At 45.9% G+C, this 19,971-nt stretch overlaps 1 protein-coding gene across 3 annotated transcripts in view; it reads left to right on the top strand.

Moving 5' to 3' along the window:
* The first annotated feature begins 11,277 nt into the window (after positions 1 to 11,277).
* CELSR1 (cadherin EGF LAG seven-pass G-type receptor 1) overlaps positions 11,278 to 19,971 on the top strand; it is a 151,893-nt gene continuing 143,199 nt past the window's right edge. For all 3 annotated transcript variants that reach the window (XM_083574842.1, XM_083574841.1, XM_083574840.1), the window contains exon 1: positions 11,278 to 16,160. In XM_083574842.1, the coding sequence (XP_083430968.1) occupies positions 12,512 to 16,160 (3,649 nt within the window). In that variant the 5' untranslated portion in view covers positions 11,278 to 12,511. The remainder of the gene's footprint in view (positions 16,161 to 19,971) is intronic.

Genomic DNA, 19,971 nt, shown 5'->3' with positions numbered 1-19,971 from the left:
AGTGCCCTCTGCCTTTGAGCTATTTGCTCTCCTACTTTTAAGACATGCCGGGTTCTGGGAGATGGAGAGTCTGGAATGCTTTCTAAAGACACTGTGTTCATCAGCTGTCGCCTCTCTGGTGCTTCCTCCTCCTCCTCTACAATTATTTTCCAACTTTTCCCCTCCTTTGCCTCTGAGCTGTGACCTCCCACAAACCCCTGCTGTAAATCTCAACTGTCTTCCTCTTCCTCCTCCCTGGAACAGTCAAGCTGGGGAGGCGGTCTCTGCCATTCCTCCCCTGCCCCGTCCCTGACAATGTGTGGCCCACAGGCACATTAACAATCTCCTGAGTGTGGAGCCAGAGTGCTATTGCCACTTAATAAATTGCTCTTCTGTAATGGACTATGAAGTCTGTCTGTCTGTCTGTCTGTCTGTCTGTCTGTCTCTCTCTCTCTCTCTCTCTCTCTCACACACACACACACACACACACACACACACACACACTGCCCTTTATTTGCAAAACAACAAGTCAGAGTGAAGGGACAGGATACCCAAATCCTGTCTGAAATGACCCCAGGCTTCAATAATCACCCCAGGCCTCAAAACTATCCAAAATTCCTTTTGTCTTCTAAAAATCCAAAACAGCTTTTCTCTGCTCTTCTCTGCTTATTCTCACAAGATGCTGTGCATAGGCAAAATGTTACTTTTAAAGGCTAATGAATAGACTCTGTCAATGCCAAGAATACTCAGGCCTGAGAACTGAATCTTATCTCATTCGGTTGCAACATCTTGGACATGCTGAATCACCAGGGCTCCTCGACCCCTTGGCTCTCACCCCCCCTTTCCTGGGAAGGGTGCCAAGAGTCCAGTAGTCCCAAGACAGCTTTCTGTTCATGCTCAGAGGAACTCATGGGCAGGACTCTGGAAGAAGGAGGAGAAAGGGGGAGGGAACTGGAAGGGGTATATATGCTCTGTGCACATGACTGTGAACCCGTGCATGCTTTTTGTGAGTTATCACATTTGCTCCTTCTACCAGTTCATGGATGGTAGAAATAAAGCTTTTTCTCCGAAACTATTCCTTGAGTGTCTGTTGACTCCCATTCCCTTTCCCGGGCGCAATATTTTTCCCACCTGAGGGCAAAGCCTCATAAGGCTACAAGAGCAGTTCACAACAACATAAAGACATTCCACCACCAACCATGAGCCAGACCATACCGCAACCTTGATATGAATGGTGGTCCGTAAATGCTAGGTGAACAGATGAAAAGACATTCAGGAGCAATTGTCAATGACCTAATGAAGAGAAGGTTGTCACACTGCTGCCCCCAAATTAGGAATCTAATTGGGGAACTGTTAACATGCTCCTCTCCACATGGCAGGGTGTTAATTCCTTGCTAAGGGCTTACCAGTGGTACCCACACCACTATGTTGCAGCATAAGGTCACTGTTTAACAGAGTGCTCCTGTTCAGGATGGCAGTTATTTTGCTTAACAAAATTGGTGTGTGTGTGTGTGTGTGTGTGTGTGTGTGTGAAGGTAGCTCATCTATGAGAAGGAAAACTCTGGTCCTAAACCTCCGCTGCCTTGTGTGATATCTTTGGGAGAAGGCAAGGCTAAGGAGTAAAGCCCTAAGACCAGGCATAGGCAAACTTGACCCTCCAGATGTTTTTGGCCTACAACTCCCATGATCCCTAGCTAACAGGACCACTGGTCAGGGATGATGGGAATTGTAGTCCCAGAACATCTGGAGGGCCGAGTTTGCCTATGCCTGCCTAGGACAGCTGGATGGCAGTTGCCTCTTTCCAGCAACCCCTGAAGCCCAGCTGGTGCCAAACCTATTGCTCTGCTCTCATTTGGACCATATCAACGAGGTCAACAGGGAAGGTCTTGTTGTCTGGGCAGTCAGGGACATCCATTACACACTGCCCAGTCTCGCACCCTGGAGAGGTCACTTTGGTTCTGCTTACGCTGCTGTTTGACTTCACCCCCAGAGGCTCACTCCATTGTCTCTCAAGACAGACAGATGCCAACAACAAAAATCATCTAAATGGTTTATAAGGGGCAATCTAAACTATTCAGGAAAAATACAAAAAAAATACATTAAAATGAAGTTAACATCTATAAATAAAATCATCAAACTTAAAACCATTATACATAATCAAATTATTTGTTATTATAAGCTACATGGGGCTCAGGTAGGCCATACTGCTCCCTGTTCACCGAGTTTCCCCTTCAACCCCCCACATTCAACCCCTCAGGGAGTTTTTCTAGCTGATGAGCGTGGTATAAATGCTCTGAACGAATAAGCAAACTTTCCATGTCTACCGGGCATGATCAGTATCAAGGAGATACTTAATTAGTTATTTTTCTTAATTTAAAGTTAGCTCTGTAACATTTGGAGTTTCCCAAAACATGCCAGTACCTCCTTCTTGTTTCTCCCAGACTGCTGGGTAACTGTCGGGGGAAAATTCAATCACACGCTGTTAAATTCGGCTTGCGTAATTTAAGCTGATTTGGAGGTCTTGTGCAGCAAAACCCCTTCCCCAAAACATTGGACTTTTTGTAATAAGGGAAGCAACGGAAAAATGAACTGGAGGGGGGGAGCGCAAAAAAAACCCCGCACAGTCAAACCGATCGCAACAAATGTTCATTGAATAGCTAGTGTCATCTAATATCCCTGCAAGCAAATTAGGACGAAGGCTCAATAAACAAGTTGCCTGGAAGTGACCTCAGTGAACCTGCTTTTGCTTCATTCCTGTTGGCACTCAGCACCCAGGGTGGGTATTGGAGGGGCTGAAATGCACATGGTGGCCGAGTTTCCATTCTTTAAATGGTCCCCCAATGCTGTTTTCTCCAGAGTGCTACTCAGTGGTGCTTTTCAAATGTTCCTCTTTGGCTTCTCAATCAACTTTGCTGCACAGATGCAGCCCACCCCCCAAAATGCATAAGGCTCTTTCTACTAATAAAGCATCTCTAAATCAGTCCAGCTGTGCTCTTTTGAATCTCCTAATTATTTATTTGTGCTATAGCTGTTCCCGTGGAATAAATCACTTACCCCATCCAAGTGCTAAAACGAATGTGCATTAACTCACATGCATATTTGCACAATGTTATAATGACCTACCCACATCAAGATGCTCCTTCCTCCCTTATATGGTGTTTAAAAGTTTATGAGACTGTTATGTCCAACTAGAGTACATTTTTGGTGCTGTAATGGGCAGGCTATGAATGATTTAAATAAATAACTTAGTGAAGCTGGACAGAGTAACACTGTAATCGTATGCATGTCTGCTCAGGAGTAAATCCCATGGAGTGAAATGGGATTTATACCCAGGCCCAGGTAAATAGGTATAGGATTGCAAACAAACTGTGGGGATGAATTCAGTGGGGATGACTCTGAGGTACGTGTGTATAGAATCACCCAGCCCCCAGAGCAAGTCATGCTCAGCATAAAGGTATAGGTAAAGGGACCCCTGACCATTAGGTCCAGTCGTGGCCAACTCTGGGGTTGCGGCGCTCATCTCGCTTTATTGGCCGAGGGAGCCGGCGTTTGTCTGCAGACAGCTTCCGGGTCATGTGGCCAGCACGATTAAGCTGCTTCTGGCGAACCAGAGCAGCACACGGAAACGCCATTTACCTTCCCACCGGAGCGGTACCTATTTATCTGCTTGCACTTTGATGTGCTTTTGAACTGCTAGGTTGGCAGGAGCTGGGACCGAACAACAGGAGCTCACCCCGTTGCAGGGATTCAAACCTCCAACCTTCTGATCGGCAAGTCCTAGGCTCTGTGGTTTAACCCACAGCGCCACCCGCCTCTCTATGCTCAGCATAGACTTGCTGAAATCAAAGGACTTAAGACTATATGGAATTGGCGGAAATGACTGGCAGAATCCGAGACCAGGGAGAAGAGTCGGTGGAAGAAGATTGGAAGAAATTTAAAGACTATTTGCAGAAATATTGTAAAATTAATGAATGTTAAAATGATGTTGGATTGAAATTAAGTGGCATTAGCAACAAGGTCAATAAGAATATGTAAAAATGGATTGATAATGGATGAAAACATATAGCTATAATATGTTAAGATATAGAGTTAAGATAAATGAAAGAGGGTAAGGATTTGCTGAATTGACTATGTAAACGGGAATACAAAAAAGGGAGGTGTGAGGAGGTCAAGGAAACAAGCAAATGAGCTTAAAGATATCAAAAAATGGATTTGTTTTTAATTTTTTCTACTTATTTGTTTTTTGTATTTTCTTTCTTTCTATGTATTTTTGTATTTTTCTTTTTTTATTTTTCTTGTTTTCTTTTTATTCTGTAAGTCTCTGTTTTTTGTAAAACCCTAATAAATATTTTATATATATAAAAAAATGAAATCAAAGCACTTAAGTTCGTCATGATTACCGTAAATAAAGACCTGTTTACTTAAGTGAATCTACTCTGTGCAATGGCTAACTTGAATGCTACTTACAGTACCCCATGCAACAAAAAAAAGTTATGTGATCCCAAGGATCGTGTGAATGAGCCAAATCTGCTGCCCACAAAATGAGCCTTTGGTGCCCTAACCTGTGGTGTCACTGTTTCGTCAAAAATTTGATGTTTTCGGATTCACTCCAAAGCAGCACCAATCACTTGCAAAAGACCCTCTGAAACGTTTGGCAGTAAAAACTCCATGTTTCACGATGCCCCAGAAAATGAGCCAGAGGCCCCCTAACACGCAGGGTCACAGTTTTGCCAAAAACCCGGCATCATCTGATTAACTTGAAAACGGTGCCAAACACTGGCAAAGGACCCCTGCAACATTTGACGGTGCAAACCCCATGTTTCATGATAAGCCATAAAATGAGCCAGAGGCCCCCTAACACGCAGGGTCATGGTTTCGCCAAAAAGCCGACATTATCCGATTCAATCCATAGCAGCGCAAAGCAGTGGCAAAATGCCCCCTGCAACGTTTGGCAGTCAAAACCTAACGTTTCACGACGCCCCAGAAAATGATCTTTTAGCGCCCTAACCCGAAAACCCAATGTCCTCGGATTCACTCCAAAGCGGCGCGAAACACGTGGAAAAGGCCCCTTGCATCATTTGACGGTGAACAACCCATGTTTCATGGCACCCCACAAAATAAGCCTTTGGTGCCCTAACCTGTGTTTGCCTTGCAGGCCTTTTCCACCTGGCCTGAGAATGTGGAGCTCCTGATTGACTCCAGCTACAAAAGTGGAGGCTGCTGAACAGACTCTTTGGCGGGGGCTGTTGGACTGGGGGAGGTGATTGTTGCTGTTGCTGGTGGTTTTTTTTTTTTTGCATTATTATTTTTTAGATTTTGTTGTGATTTATGTGGAAATTGTTCAGTTTAAGTTTTGTCTTTTTTAATATTTCATTTATGGTTTATAACTAACTTTTGTTATATATTTTTATCATGTAGTAAGCCACCTTGGTTTGAACTGTGTGAAGGTGGCATACAAGTACGTACGTATGTATGTATGTATGTATGTATGTATGTATGTAGAGGGAAAGCAATAAATCCCCAGGATCTCTTGCAAATCAGACCACAGGGGGAAAATACAGGATATTTTCTTCCCTTAAATAAGGACATCAATCAGGAAGATCCCTGGCATGAGCAAAGCCACCCAAAACATCATCTAAAGCAAGTTTTATTGGGCATAGCTTCATCCCACCTAATGGTCATTCGTTGGCTAAGGTCACTTCCAAATGACCAATTTATTGAGCATTCATCCTGATTTGTTTTCAGGGAGGCTAGATCACACTGGCTATTTATTGAGCATTTGTTCTGATTTGCTTGTGATATTGCACAAAAACATTATCCCACACTTTCTGGAGCACTTCTCTACCACGAAAGGTCAGATCTTCTGAGAAAGCAGGTTTATTGCACATGACCTCAAAATTAACTTGCGCAATCTGAACTTGCCAGTATGTAGCTGGATCCCGTTCAAAAATACCAGCAGGCTGGAGTTGCCCTGAGAAAGACAGTGTGATAATAGAGTTGTGGGTTGTGAGTGAGGGGCTTCTCCCTGAGTGATCTTAGGCTGATCAGTCTCCATTTCTCAGCTTAGCTCTTGGGTTTTTTGATGATAAAACGGGGGGGGGGGAAATGTGGAGCCCCCTCTGCACTTGTTGGTGGAAGGGTGAGATGCAAATGTAAATAAATAATTGCTGCAGACATTGATAGCACAAAGGAAAAGTAAATGAACAAGATTTTGTGCAATGAACCACAGAAACAAAACAAGACCACTTTGTGCTGCCAATGAGGGATTGAACAGAAATGGCAAGGTATACACACTTGCATGCATAAATCTGACAGTTGCACAATGTACTGTATTTTGTAAGTTTCTTTACAACATTGGTTCATACATTAAAGCGCCAAGGTGCTGGCTACAAAATCTGATTCAGGGGCTTATTTTTCCTGCGAAAGAACTCCAGGGCAGCCTTTGTGAAGTGTCTATCTAGATGAGAGGCAATTCTGGGAAGAGAACATGGCTGGATTAATTGGAATCAGCCTTTCAAGAGATCCAGACAATTAAACAAACATGAATTGTGAGGCGATAGTCTGAGCATAGATATAAGCCAGACTGCTTGCAGCTAAATTGAGCCCTGCTAAGCATTCTCTTTTAAGTTTTAAATGTCATTAGCATGATGTTTAGATATATTCCTAACTCAAATCTACTCAGAGAATGAATAAATCATGCTTCCCCAGTAGCAGAGACTGAGACCGCGCTTCAGAGTTGCTTATTGTCTCTGTTTAATTAATGCTTTTGTTTCAATGCAAGTTTTAACTTGTGTATTCCCCCACTGATATATGGGGAGGCGGGGTGTTGACCTTCTTGTTTAGAGTGTGGAAAATTCACAGGTAATGCTAATGCAGGGTGGAGAGGGCCTCCTGAGGGTACATTCAGCTTAGAAGAATGTCATCAGGTTTAAAGACATAAATAAGTTAATTACAGCCAATGATAGCCTTCGCCTGTGCAGTTTTTAAAAACAGCAGCCGTGCTATTGGGTGAATAAAATTTACAGCAGGAGAGTCGCAACTTGTTTCTTTTCAGGTACAAGGCTGGCTGGTGTGCTGCCAAGATGTCTCGCACAAAAAATCTTGGCATAAGGGCTGTCAGCCGTTGAGAAAACTCTTCCTGGCTTTCAAACAATACAAGTCAGTGGGAGGAATTTTGCAGAGCCATTTCCAAAAACAGCGATAAGATTAGTGCTTGGTTCTTCATACAGATGAAGCGTGGAGCTATTCCTTGTTAGAAACAAACAGGAGAGAAAGTAGGCTTCTTGCATCTTGCTAAAGTCCTTCTCTTGCAAGCCCTGCTCAGCCAAGAAGTTAACTGGGTGATCTTGGGCCAGTTACCGCCTATCACCTTACCTGCCTCACCGGGACATTTGCAGGAAAACCAAAATGCTTGTTTACAAAGCTATTGTACTACCAACCTTACTGCATGCTTGTGAAACATAAAAGTAAAGGTAAAGGGACCCTTGACCATTAGGTCCAGTCGTGACCGACTCTGGGGTTGCGGCACTCATCTCGCTTTATTGGCCGAGGGAGCCGGCATACAGCTTCCGGGTCATGTGGCCAGCATGACTAAGCCGCTTCTGGCGAACCAGAGCAGCGCACGGAAACGCCGTTTACCTTCCCGCCAGAGCTGTACCTATTTATCTACTTGCACTTTGACGTGCTTTTGAACTGCTAGGTTGGCAGGAGCTGGGACTGAGCAACGGGAGCTCACCCTGTTGCAGGGATTCGAACCGCCAACCTTCTGATCAGCAAGCCCTAGGCTCTGTGGTTTAACCCACAGCGCCACCCACGTCCCTTGTGAAACATAGGCTACTTATAAATGCCATCTCCAACCCCTCGAAATATTCCATCAACGGTGTCTCTGAAAATTTTTACACATCACTTGGGAAGACAAGCGAACTAATGCCAGTGTACTGGAAGAAGCAAAGATCACCAGTGTCGAAGCAATGATTCTTCAAAATCAACTTTGTTGGACTGGTTGTGTTGTTCGGATGCCTGATTATCGTCTTCCAAAGCAACTACAGTGGTACCTCGGGTTAAGTACTTAATTCGTTCCGGAGGTCCATTCTTAACCTGAAACTGTTCTTAACCTGAAGACCACTTTAGCTAACGGGGCCTCCTGCTGCTGCTGTGCCGCCGGAGCACGATTTCTGTTCTCATCCTGAAGCAAAGTTCTTAACTCGAGGTACATTTCTGGGTTAGCTGAGTCTGTAACCTGAAGCGTATGTAACCTGAAGCGTATGTAATCCAAGGTACCACTGTACTCTATTCCAAACTTAGAAATGGAAAGCATAATGCTGGTAGTCAACAAAAGAGGGTTAAAGACTCTCTGAAGGCAAATCTTTAAAAATGTAGTATAAACACCGACAACTGGGAAACACTGGCCTGTGAGCACTCCAGTGCTTACCAAAGGTGTCATGGGCTTTGAAGACGCTTGAACTCAGGATGAAAGGGAGAAACGTTCTAAGAGGAAGGCACGCTTGGCAAACCCTCACCATGATGAACTCCCACCTGGAAACCTATGTCCCCCTGTGGAAGGATGTGCAGATCCAGAATTGGCCTCCACAGTCACTTACGGACTCACTGCTAAAACTGTGTTTATGGAATGACAAACTTACGCGGTTATGAGTGATCGCCAAAGTAGAAGACCTGCCTCACAAGGTTCTTGCAAGGATAAAAGGAGGAAGAGCACAGTAGCTGTGTTGGAATATGCATTTTGTATATAGAAGGCCCCACGTTTCCCAGCATCTCAGTGGGAAATATGCATTTTGTGTTGGAATATGCATTTTGTATATAGAAGGCCCCACGTTTCCCAGCATCTCTAGATAGTTCTGGAAAATGGCCCTGTCTGAAACCCAGGAGAGCTCATGCCGGTCATTGAGAACAATACTGAGCTTGATGAAGCAGAAGTCCATCTGTTTCAATGCATGCTTCTTATGTTCTTTCATAGACAAAACAGTAGAGATCTATTTTTCCATTCCAAATTTTGATTGCACCTTCACTGCACCTAACTCCAACACACAAACCCCAACATTCCTTCCTAACCAATAGATTGTAAATATTGATAGTGACCACAGCAGGTGAATTCATCACGGGAGTAATTTCACCAAGGACAAATATTTTTGAACAGCTACCTTATTAAGCACATTGTAATGTTCCCAAAATTTCCACTGATTTCGCCACGGCAGATGCAACTCATAGAAACCTAAGTGCAATTCATTACGGAGAGCATGTGCACATTCTGTTGAAATCAATGGGAATTGAATTTTTTTTTTCCTGAAAATAACCATGGATATAAAGTATTTTAGGGATAAATATAGGACGATATGATATGCAGTGGAAAATGGTTACTAGCAGACTCCACGGAGGGGAGGAAGGAAGTCCAGGATTTCAGAGAATTCTACACTTTTTGATTCTATTTTATGTGTGAATATAAAATTAAACTGTAAAACCAATAAAAATTTATAAAAAAAGAAATCTTTTTCTGAAGCAGGTTTACTCAGACACAAACCTTACTGAGTTCAGCGGAACTTACCTCCAAGTAAGTATACTGCAGCCTTGTGATGGCTGTATTTGATTGATTTTAACAAAACTAATCTCAACTGAACTTTGCTTCTAGTGATCTAAGTGAAATTTAATATCACATAACTATGCTTATTTTGCACCATAAGTAGTCCAATAAAATGTTCAAGCAGTTTTTTCGAGTATCACGACAGCCAAACATTCTATAACACAGCTTTGTCTAATAATAACGCGTAGAATGGCTTTAAAATGAATTCAGTTGGAAGGCTGTGCAAAAGCAACTCTCTCATTTGCCACTAGAGGCCACTGTAGCAGCGGGGGAAAAGGTGCAGCTCAAAGAAGCAAATTCAGAAGCAGTTGGAATTAGGATATACAGTACTTAAAATACCTCCAAGTTGTGTATGAGGCTAGAAGTTCTGCATCTCAAACAGAACAATTGAATATGGTGCATTGTGCTGTTGCAGCATGATTTTGGACATATGAAAAATCTCACTTGTAGTTTAATGGTGAATTTTGGATATAATTGAGATGTAAAAGATTTGGATTATTATAAAAGATGCAGGAGGAAATGATTAATAATAGGACCCACAAAGGGGAGCAGGGCAGTCCTAGAGATTCTTTGGAATTTTGTCTTTATGTTGTATGTTTGTGACTGTAAAATTTCAATTAAAAAAACCAAATAAATAAATGTGGAGTTTTTTTTTTAAAAAAGGAAGAATAAGATATCAAGATAAAAAACTTTTTATAAACAAATGGAAATGGTTTATTGAATATTGACAGATAAATTGTAAACAGATAAGAAAATTGGCAAGATTATTGTAATAATCTGCAGTTATATATATATTTAAAGTAGATGAATAAATGAGCAAATTAAGTTAATCTAGATATTCAGAAGAAATTGAAAATAAATTTAAGGAGAAGCAGAAAGAGGGGGAAGGAAGTCAAGCTTTGATTGCAAAATTAGTGAAATGTATAAACCTGAATTAGTGAAATGTCTAAACCACAGAGCCTAGGGCTTGTCAATCAGAAGGTCGGCGGTTCGAATCCCCGTGACGGGGTGAGCTCCCGTTGCTCGGTCCCTGCTCCTGCCCACCTAGTAGTTCGAAACCAAGTGCAAGTAGATAAATAGGTACCGCTCTGGTGGGAAGGCAAACAGCGTTTCCATGCGCTGCTCTGGTTCAATCCCCCCCCCATGGGACAGCTGCATACTCTTTCACCGCAGTGGGGTTGGACTCCTGATCAGGGCGGGATTTAGGTTTGATGAGGCCCTAAGCTACTGAAGGTAATGATGCCCTTTATATGCCCTGCTGTCTTTTGTTAACAACAAATTTGTCACTATTTTTTGTGTTGAATATATGTTATATGGCAATTCATGGACCCAATAGGTATCTATGAGTGCTCACTGGAAGGACAGATCGTGAAGCTGAGGCTCCAATACTTTGGCCACCTCATGAGAAGAGAAGACTGCTTGGAAAAGACCCTGATGTTGGGAAAGATGGAGGGCACAAGGAGAAGGGGACAACAGAGGACGAGATGGTTGGACAGTGTTCTCGAAGCTACCAGCATGAGTTTGACCAAACTGCGGGAGGCAGTGGAAGACAGGAGTGCCAGGAGTGCTCTGGTCCATGGGGTCACGAAGAGTCGGACACGACTAAACGTCTAAACAACAATCTGTATCTAACGCCATTTGCACAAAACAAATATGAGCCTACACAACCCAAAACACTGTTGCTGTATGTAGGTTTTATTTTATTTGTTTTTTATCTTATATTTTGGAAATGTACATCCAGGGTTTTTTTTTCTTTAATTTTTTGGGGGCCCCCAAGAGTGTGGGGCCCTAAGCTACAGCTTGTTTAGCTTATACGTAAATCCGGCACTGCTCCTGATCCTCAAAGTGCCTTCTGACCATCCTCTCTGGGCATCGGAAATCAATGTTTATTATCTATACGCCGCCCATGTGCCTTCCCGGCAAACTCCTGCCCTGCGGACGACAGGGGCCGCTGCCGACCAGACGAGGCAGAAGGGGCCCGAGCCGCCCCGGGACCGCCTCTCCCTCCCTCTCGCCGGCAGCTCCTCTGTCCCAGATTCCCCGCCTCTCCCTCGGCGCAGGTTGCCTCTGCTCCGTTGAGAGCAAAGGCAGGAAACGCCTCCTCGGGCACCGACGGCTGCCTGCCCGTCCGATCGCCTGCCTCCTGCTCGGGGGCGGCTTTTGCAGCGGCCCATCTTCCTATAGGGCTCTCCGGTGGGGAGGAATCAGCTGCAAACAGGAGAGCCGGCAATCCAGAGCCCGGGCGGCGAACTTTTCCCGAGCGCACGTGCCGGGAAGCCAAACTTACCCCCGGACGGATCCGTCGCCGGGGATCTGCCGCGGGGGAAGGGAGAAGAGGGGCGAGGAGAAGAGGAGATCGCGCAAAGGCAGGAAACTCCTCCTCGGGCACCGACGCCTGCCTGCTTCCTCGGGGGCGGCTTTTGCAGCGGCCGATCTCCATAGAGATCTCCGGTGGAGGAATCAGAAGCGGAGAAGCGGAGATCCAGAGCCCGGCGGCGAACTTTTCCCCAGCGCACGTGCCGGAGCCAAACTTAACCCCGGACGGTTGCGAAAGGCTTTTTTCCCGTCGCCGGGGATTGAAAGTCTGCGATGGCTCCGTGAAAAGGGGCGAGAAGTGGAGGAGATCGACGGACTGGGATCCGCCAGCGCACTGGCGGGGGAATCCTGTCCCCGAGTGCCGGGCGCCTGAGGGAGCGATGCTTCGGGGCAGCCGCTGAAAGGAGCCGCCGGCAACACCGCCGCCCGGGCTGAGGCGAGAGGGGCAGGTTCACCTCCGGTGGCGGGATACGAGGAGCCATTTTGAACTTTATATAAAAAGGAAAGTTTGCCCTCCTGAGGGGGCACATAAGCAGGGGCTCATGGACGCCGCCGCGGCCGCCGGATGAGCAGCAGCGCGGCCGGGTGGATGGATTTTGTCGCCCCGCGGCCGCCCTGGAGATGCCGCGCCGCTCGCCCGTGGCCGCCTGGCTGCCGTGGCTCGCGCTGCTGGGCCCCGCGGCCGCCGCCGCCGCCGCTTGGGAGCTGCACGTCGACGAAGCCGCCTCCGCCGCCGGGCCCCCGCTGCTGGACGTATCCGTGGGGCCCGGGTGGCTCTACGCGCTGGACGAGGCTCGCACGCCGCGCGCGCTGAGGGAAGCCGTGGAGGTGACGCCCGGCGGGCTGCTGAGGAGGACCGCGGTGCCCGTGCGGTGCGGCGGCGACGCCGGGGCGCCCAACCCGCTGCCTCTGCGCCTGCGCTTGGTTTCCCGCGCAGGCGGCGTTTCCCTCACGCTGCGACTGGCGGCCTACCTGCACGGGCCCGGCTGCCTCAGTCGCCGACGGGCGGGAGCCCAGGCGCACCTGTCCCTCCCCGACGCGGACCCCGCGCTGAGGCGGAGGCTGCGCTGCCGGCCTGGCTGCCCCGCCGCCCCGGAGCCTCAGGAGGGGACGGAGGAAGAGGAGACGCCGCTCCTGGAGGCGCTGCGGGCCTTGACGAGTTTCCCGCACTGCCGGTGTCTCGACGGGCCTCCCCTCAGGAGCCCTGAGGGAAAAGGCGGGAAAAGCCTGAGCCTTCTTTGTCACGTGACCAGGGGCCCCGGGGAGGTCCTGGTCGAGTTTGGTGGGCGCCATTTTGAGGCAAGGGAGTGGGCAGCAGGTGGGCCAGAAGGGCAGCGCAGGTTGGGTAGGAAGAGGCGGGCGGCTTCTCAGGAATGGCAAATGGGGAGGGAGGGCAGCCGGGGTTCTTGGCCCCGGGGTCCGCCATCACCGTCACAACGGACGCTGAGGAGCGCCAACTACCCCCCACAGTTCAAGCTGCCCAGCTACCAAGTGTCCATTGCGGAGAACCAGCCGGCGGGCACAGCCGTCATCACCTTGGAAGCCCACGACCCGGATGAGGGTGAGGCGGGCCGCCTGACGTACTCCATGGAGGCGTTCTTCGACAAGCGCTCCGATGACTACTTCGCCATTGACGCCGACACGGGCGTGGTGGTCACCACCCGCAGCCTGGACCGCGAGACGAAGGACACCCATGTGCTTCAAGTGACTGCGGCGGACCACGGCGTGCCGCGGCACCGCTCGGCCGTCACCTTCCTGACAGTGACGGTCAGTGACACCAACGACCACGGCCCAGTGTTCGAGCAGCCGGAGTACCGGGAGAACATTCGGGAGAACCTGGAGGTGGGTTACGAGGTGCTGACGATTCGCGCGACGGACGAGGATGCCCCGGACAACGCTAATCTGCTCTATCGTATCCTGGAACCGGGTGCTGGGGAGGGAGTCTTTGAGATTGACCCTCACTCTGGTGTCGTGAGGACCTGTGCCCCTGTGGACCGAGAGGAGGTCTCTGAATATCATCTTGTGGTTGAAGCCAATGACCAAGGTAAAGAACCCGGTCCTCGAAGCGCCACAGTCACGGTGCATATCACAGTCGAGGATGAGAATGACAACTCGCCGCAGTTTAGCGAGAAACGCTACTTGGTGCAAATCCCAGAGGACGCCCCGGTAAATAGCCAAGTGCTGCAGGTGCAAGCTACAGACCGAGACCGCGGCAACAACGCCCAGGTGCACTACAGCATCGTGAGCGGGAACCTCAAGGGACAGTTTTACATCCATTCTTTTTCCGGTTCTATTGACTTGATCAACCCCCTGGACTATGAGACTATCCGAGAATACACACTGAGGATCAAGGCCCAGGATGCCGGGCGGCCTCCACAGATAAATTCTAGTGGGATGGTGTCCATTCAAGTTTTGGACGTCAATGATAATGCCCCCATTTTTGTAAGCACTCCTTTTCAAGCCACTGTGCTAGAGAACGTCCCTCTGGGTTACTCAGTGTTACACATTCAGGCAGTAGATGCTGACTCTGGGGATAATGCCCGCTTGGAATACAAACTCATTGAGCTGCCTCACCCTTCTGCACCGGTGTCTCCAGGTGGGGACATGGGCTTCCCATTCCAGATCAACAATAGCACCGGGTGGATTACAGTGTCAGCTGAGCTTGACCGGGAGACTGTCGAGAACTACCACTTTGGGGTGGAGGCCAGGGACAATGGCATCCCTGTCATGACTTCCTCAGCCAGTGTGTCCATCACCGTCCTCGATGTCAACGATAACAGCCCTACTTTCACTGAAAAAGATTACCAGCTCAGGCTTAATGAGGACGCAACAGTAGGCAGCAGTGTCTTGACACTGACGGCGGTGGACAAGGATGTCAACAGTGTGGTGACCTACCAGATCACTAGTGGCAACACAAGGAACCGCTTTGCTATCACTAGTCAGAGTGCAGGTGGGCTGATCACGCTGGCCTTGCCGCTGGATTACAAGCAAGAGAGGCAGTATGTGCTGACTGTCACTGCTTCCGACGGAACTCTATTTGACACTGTCCAAGTCTTCATCAATGTCACAGATGCCAACACGCACCGACCAGTTTTCCAAAGTTCCCACTATACTGTGAGTGTCAGTGAAGACAAGCCCATTGGCACACCTATTGTAACTATCAGTGCCACTGATGAGGATACTGGGGAGAATGCTAGGATCACTTACATCCTGGAGGATAACATCCCTCAATTTCGCATCGACCCTGACACGGGCACAATCACAACTTTGATGGAGCTAGACTATGAGGACCAAGCCTCTTACACACTGGCCATCACAGCCCAGGACAATGGGATCCCTCAGAAATCTGACACCACCTATGTGGAGATCCTCATTTTGGATTCCAATGACAATACGCCCCGTTTCCTTCGTGACCGCTACCAGGGTGCTGTCTTCGAAGATGTGCCCCTCTCCACCAGTGTCTTGCAGGTGTCCGCCACTGACCGTGACTCTGGCCCTAATGGCCGCATCCTTTATACTTTCCAGGGTGGTGATGATGGTGATGGTGATTTTTACATTGAGGCCACATCAGGGGTGATACGGACGCTGCGCAAGCTGGACCGCGAAAATGTGGCTGTCTACAGCCTGAGGGCTTTTGCTGTGGATAGGGGCAGCCCACCCCTCAAAGCCTCTGTGGATATTCAGGTTACTGTGCTGGATATCAACGATAATCCACCTGTATTTCAGCAAGATGAATTTGACATTTTTGTGGAGGAGAATAGCCCCGTAGGTTCCATTGTAGCCCGGATCAGTGCTGTAGACCCCGATGAGGGAACTAATGCACAAATCATGTATCAGATCGTGGAAGGGAACATCCCTGAGGTCTTCCAGCTTGACCTTCTTAATGGCGATCTCACAGCCCTGATGGATCTAGATTATGAGAGCCAGACAGAGTATGTAATTGTGGTGCAAGCTACCTCAGCCCCACTTGTGAGCCGAGCCACCGTACACATACGCCTTCAAGATCAGAATGACAACCCTCCTGTGCTGCAAGACTTCCAGATCCTTTTCAACAACTATGTCACCAATAAGTCTAATAGCTTCCCTTCTGGAGTGATTGGCAAGATCCCTGCTCATGATCCTGATATATCGGACCAACTTGATTACACCTTTGTCCAGGGCAATGAGTTAAATCTGCTGCTTTTGGACACTGCTACTGGAGAACTTAAGCTTAGCCGCGACTTGGACAACAACAGACCCTTGGAAGCCATAATGAAAGTGTCGGTTTCAGGTAAGGAAGCACATTGTTTGTTTTTAATTTTGGTGACTACAGATAGTAGCTACAAATGGTGGCTGAAAGTTGATTAGTGGCCAAATATGTTGGCATAGGCATGTGTGGACTTTGTGCCTGTTTGTGCCTCTTTGATACCCTGAGACTTCTTTTGAGGGGGGAGGGTAAATTTTTGGAGAGCAGCCATGGAAACTTGAAAAGCTGTGTGCTTTGCCCTGACGTTACTTTGTAGTGGAATTTAACCAATCTTATTTTGATCCACAGAAACATTTCTGTTTAGGAAGAAAACTTAAATGTGTCTGCATTCTTGCTGCTGGGTAGGATTAAGTTATTTGAATGTTGAGCATAATACTGGTAATTAATTTAAACCTAGTTACAGTTTTCATTGATATATGTTCAAGGCTGTAGTCAAAAGAACAGTTAAATTAGTAGTGAGAGGAAGCTTCACTGACTTCTCTAGCAAGAGATGTCTGCTCGTGTTTGGATATTATATATATATATATATATATATATATATATATATATATATATATATATAAAGCATGAAGATTAATGTGTCTTAATGTTGCATTAAAAATGTCTCTTACATTGTAAAATCACAGTGGGGTATTACACAAAGATATGAAAAATGCATGAATTTATTTTGCATTCTTAGCATTTTAGTAGCCAAATTTGTAAATATTAATGGTCATACTTATTATTAGTTGTCATAATAGGAAAGCAAAACAGAAGACTCGCCAGAATCAATTCCTTTTGTACATGTGTTGCCATTCTTTCCAAACACATCTTAGTAAGAGGATAATACTTCAAGGCCAAATTCCATAGCATCCTGTTTGATGATTAACACAGCAGATTCTGCTTAGCCAAAGTGAATCTAAATGCATTTGCTATATTAGTGAGGATTAGACTGATGCTGCTGTGGGAACAATGCACCGCTAGATCTGAAGCAGAGAAAAGAAGAAGATTGTTCACATTCAGAATTAAATGGGCCTCTAGAAATATTCTGAGGCAATATTGGATCTTGAAGGACAATTTTTTGGAAGAGTAGTCTTGATCGCCTGTTGCAGGAAAATAAAGTGCAGTGGCACTTAAAAAGTTAACCATACATGTGCCAAGTTTAAGCACATTTTGATATCTCTTTTTTTCCATGTGCAGCTAACACACTTCTGTTGAAATAAATGGGATTTAAAAGTGCTTAATCCATGCTGGATTGTGTCTTAATACATGTATTTTTGCATATGATTTCATGGGCAAGACCTGCTCCATCAGTTGTATTTGTTTCTGAGGCTTGTTACCAACAGAGCGGTTTGAAGTTATAGGTTTGAATTGCAATGGTTACACGGAATTGGCTTTGAATGTAGTTTCAGTAAAGTCTGCACTCTGATCCAAGGTTGGTAAGAAATGGTAGAAGCGTTCTTAGAAATGACAGATGTGATTACCAGGTGCAGGGGACAAATGTCAGGAGATGATTATCTCCTTCGCGCCGTGTTTATGAGTTTCCTGGGGACATCTGGCCGGTTAGTGTTAGGGGGAAAATTGTCTTTGGTGTGATTCAGCAAGGCAGTTTGTGTGCTGTTTAAATAACCAAGTATAATATGCCTGTGTGTGTGTGTGTGTTCTATATGCTAGCAAGCATTTACTGTGTTAAAGTGCTATGCTTTTAAATGATTCAGTGATTTTGATGATATGCTTACAAGTTGCAAATTTTTATTTGAAGGCTCATTCCCTATATTGGTATTTTGAATAACCCTTTAAAAAAGCTCCTGGACAAAAACTTGGCCCTTAAGCTCGGCTTTCATTTTAAACTGTGGACTTAACTCTTTATAAATCGAAGCCCATAGTGTGCATCAATAATGCACTGCCTAGCCTTTTGCAGTCCCTCTCCACACTGTCTTTATTGCAGGTCTCCTGGGCAGCTGCAACTCTTGTTGACCTTTTGAGACCCATTGTGAACAGGATCTTGTTAGTAATGCTTTTCACTCCAGATAGTCTTTTCACTTTTGGGAGAAATGGCTTCAGCATGTGCAAATAACGTTTTGGGAGGTGTTTCTCTCTGGCTGCTTTGTCCTGGAACGTTACTCAAATTAGTCTGATTCTATCAACACCTAATTAGAATGTAGCGCTTGTGGCTTGAATGGCCATACTGAGATCAGTGGCGCAAGTCACACCCAAATTCAGTGTGCTCCTCATATTTGCTGGACTAGTGAAAGTGGTGCTAACAACCATGCTATATTCCACTTGACAACTGACTTAGGTTTCATGCCCAACTTTAGAAGTGACTAATTGTGGTTAGCACGTAATTGTTACTTCCCCGCTAGTTAAAGATTTCCAGAGATAATACACTCGATTCTCTGGGCTTGCAGTGGCTTGTATTTGGGTGACAAGCACAGAGCCATCAACAAGCTGAATCAACTGATAGAGAAAAGTAGCTTCTTATCTAATGTCAGAAGATTATTATTATTAGCTCATAAAACAAACCTCAGATGCCTCTGCTTGGGGTAATAAGACAGGAAGGAGCTATTTATAATTAGTGTTCACAGTATAATAATTCTGAAGATTTCAGTGGGTGGACAGGAAGCATATCATCTTGATTCCCATTGCTATCCAAAGAAAGCTAAACATGCTAAGGTTCCAACATTATCACTTAACTATTGTACAGTGGTACCTCAGGTTACATATGCTTCAGGTTACAGACTCTGCTAACCCAGAAATAGTACCTCGGGTTAAGAACTTTGCTTCAGGATGAGAACAGAAATCGTGCTCCAGCGGCATGGCGGCAGCAGGAGGCCCCATTAGCTAAAGTGTTACTTCAGATTAAGAACAGTTTCAGGTTAAGGACGGACCTCCAGAACGAATTAAGTACTTAACCCGAGGTACCACTGTACACAAATCTATTGATCTCAATGTATTTGGCTTTTTTTGCTTGTATCCATAGGTTTGCCCCATTGACCTAAACATCTTCATGCAGGCCCAAAACAAGGGCTATGTCAGACAGGTTAATTTTTACATGGAAAACATTCCCATATTGGGGGGTGGGGTGGAGCATGAAGTCTTTGATTAGGTGTGACCATTGCACGCGCACACACCCACACCTTTTTTCTATATATACAAAAGATCTTTGTCCAAATCAGGTATCACAGTGCACATATGTAAAGTGGAACACACAAAGGTGTATTTGCCTCATCAGCTGTCCTTCATGTTTACAAAAATCATGAGATCCTGTCACCCTGATCCCAGTGTTAGAAACTCACATATAAAAGCTAATCTCCAAATGGCACCTTAAACCTAGGTTGTGGTTGCCACAATGGAATGTCTAGGCGCCATTTCTTTTCAATTGGATTTATTATCATCATTTCTATACCAATTTATATTTTAAATAACAAATCTCAAAGTTGTTTACAACACATTAAATCATCAAATAAAATAATCCAGAATAAAACAAATTCAAGCTTCAAGGAAAATATTTTGCTTTCCCCAGCCACCAGCCTGGCATCCAGAGATTGTGGTCACAATTGGACCTGTACCAATTGCAAAATGCACCTGGCACATTTCTAACACTGCCTGATCCTCTACTCATGTATCTGCCTACAAACATATTCTTAGAGCACATTTCTAGAAATGTTTATTCTCAAGTAAATTCCACTGTATTCTGAAAGCTGCATAGGATTGCAGCCTGTCATACCACTGCAGTGTTTTAGTTCATGAATCGCTAAGGTGTTGTAAGCATTTAGATACTGAAACATCAATTCTTGGACCATTGGATATTTGTTACACCTTCAACATAAACTTTAAAAGTAAATTGAAAACTGAC

This window comes from Podarcis filfolensis, assembly GCF_964270895.1.
Source record: "Podarcis filfolensis genome assembly, chromosome: 10".
Classification (NCBI taxonomy): domain Eukaryota; kingdom Metazoa; phylum Chordata; class Lepidosauria; order Squamata; family Lacertidae; genus Podarcis; species Podarcis filfolensis.
Note: the sequence above shows the minus strand (reverse complement) of the source record. Positions and strands in the feature narration are given on the sequence as shown.